General features: G+C 41.0%; 1 protein-coding gene across 2 annotated transcripts in view; it reads left to right on the top strand.

The window, feature by feature from the left end:
* Usp33 (ubiquitin specific peptidase 33) overlaps positions 1-1,975 on the top strand; it is a 52,408-nt gene that overhangs the window by 38,725 nt on the left and 11,708 nt on the right. For both annotated transcript variants that reach the window (XM_005357478.3, XM_005357477.3), the window contains exon 19: positions 699-868. In XM_005357478.3, the coding sequence (XP_005357535.1) occupies positions 699-868 (170 nt within the window). The remainder of the gene's footprint in view (positions 1-698; positions 869-1,975) is intronic.

Raw genomic sequence — 1,975 nt, 5'->3', positions numbered from 1 at the left:
AGATGGTTGTGAGCCACCATGTGGTTGCTGGGAATTGAACTCAGGACCTTTGGAAGAGCAGGCAGTGCTCTTAACCTCTGAGCCATCTCTCCAGCCCCCCTCATTTCTTTCTTTAGCATTTATTTATTTATGTGTATGTGCATGTTTGTTGCTGCGTATGTGCACTGAAGCTTGTTTGTGGAGGTCAGAGAACCGTTGGGTTCTGGGCATTGAATTCCTCCGATTTGCTGGCAGGCACCTTTACCCCCTGAGCATCTCACTGCCCCAGGATTAGTCTGTTCATTTAAAGTATATAAAGTCAGAATTAAATACCAAATTTCTTCTCTAAATATCCTGTAATAAAAAAGGTATTACTATAAAAATCTTTGCTATATTTCAGCATCTTATAAAAGGAAATGCTAGATACTGGAACAGGAACCAAGAATGCAGCTCAGCCCCCCGACTTGATCTTACTAACACTGAATGTCTACCTTGTACCAGGGGTTACATAGATACCCATAGTTAAGATTCAGTGCTGACCCTCAGGGTAATGTATAATGTATTGAGCTGTGGGACAAAGACTATTTCTCTTGAAATGCTTTAGGGACTGATCAGATCTGTAGTGCAGTATGTATCTTAAGTCTGATAGTGAAGAGCCGCACTGCCTGTGTAATGTGGTAAAACGTGTATTAACTTCAGTGAATCTCTGTCCTCCACAGGAAGAGCAGTGAAGAGGCCCAAAAGGAGAGGAGGAGGATATCAAATCTGCTGAACATAATGGAGCCTAGTCTCCTTCAGTTTTATATATCTCGACAGTGGTTAAATAAATTTAAGACCTTTGCTGAACCTGGCCCTATCTCAAATAATGACTTTCTGTGCATTCATGGAGGTAAGGAGTGTTGTTATGTAAACAGTCACTGTTAAATCCTTTGCAAATTAATAAAGAGCCATGAATTTCCTCCCCTTACATCCCCATCTGGACCTGAGTGTATCTGATTCCTTATGTTTCAGAAATAGGCCCTGTGTGAAACCTAACACTAGAGCTAAGAATGCCAGAGACTGTCCCATGTTGTGAAAGCTTTAATTTCAAGCTAGAAACAGATACTTGGGTGGCTAATTACGGCTAAGTGAGCCCTCTTTATGCACGTCTCCTGGGAGGGCCGTTCCTGGGCCGTGTGGTTCTTACCTGTCTGTCTCTCGTGAATACGTGGCTTTCTAGAGTGTGAAGCATCATTGGGATTTGTTATCTGTAACGTACGCCTCTGTGATGGATGTGCTGTTACTGTCTGTTCCTGCAGTAATAAAGACCTTTCTGTGGACGCTTGCACTGACCTTTATGGTCCAAGACTTGCTGTTGTTAATTATTTTTGTAATGAAAACACAGGGGTGGGAATATCCTGTATTTTATATAGAGACATAAAGTTGCATTATTTCTGAGTCTAATGATGCCAGTTAGTGATTGAACATGTGCTTGGTTTGCTCAGGGTCCTAGCCTCAAACCCTAGTGCTGCCAAATAAATAAATAAATAAATAAATAATTCTGAATGTTTATTTCAAGGCATATGCTATGCTCATCTTTAGGAAGCATAGTTACCAAAAATGTTTTTTTACTTACATTTTTTATAAGGAGAGATTTAAGATCAGTGATTGAAAGCCAGGTATGGTTGTATACTCCTGTAATCCCACTATTTCAGAGTCTGAGGCAGAAGAATTTCTGTGAGTTTGAGGCCAGGCTGGACTACAGAGTAAATCCCTGGCTCAAAAAAAAAAAAAAGGCTTGGCCAGTCACCATTAAACATGGCCTTACTGATAGGCCATGCTTTGTTGACTCCCATGGGAGGCTTTACCCCTTCTGAATGGAGCTGGATGAGGAGTGGATGAGGGGGTAGGCAGAAGGGAGGTGGGGGGAGGAAAGGGGAGGAGAAACTGTGGTTGGTATGTTAAATAAATAAGTACATGGATAAATAAATAAATAAATAAATAAACAAACAAACAA

Source organism: Microtus ochrogaster, chromosome 21 (genome assembly GCF_000317375.1).
Source record: "Microtus ochrogaster isolate Prairie Vole_2 chromosome 21, MicOch1.0, whole genome shotgun sequence".
NCBI classification, from domain to species: domain Eukaryota; kingdom Metazoa; phylum Chordata; class Mammalia; order Rodentia; family Cricetidae; genus Microtus; species Microtus ochrogaster.
The sequence above is the reverse complement of the archived record's forward strand: the minus strand, read 5'-3'. Positions and strand labels throughout refer to the sequence as shown.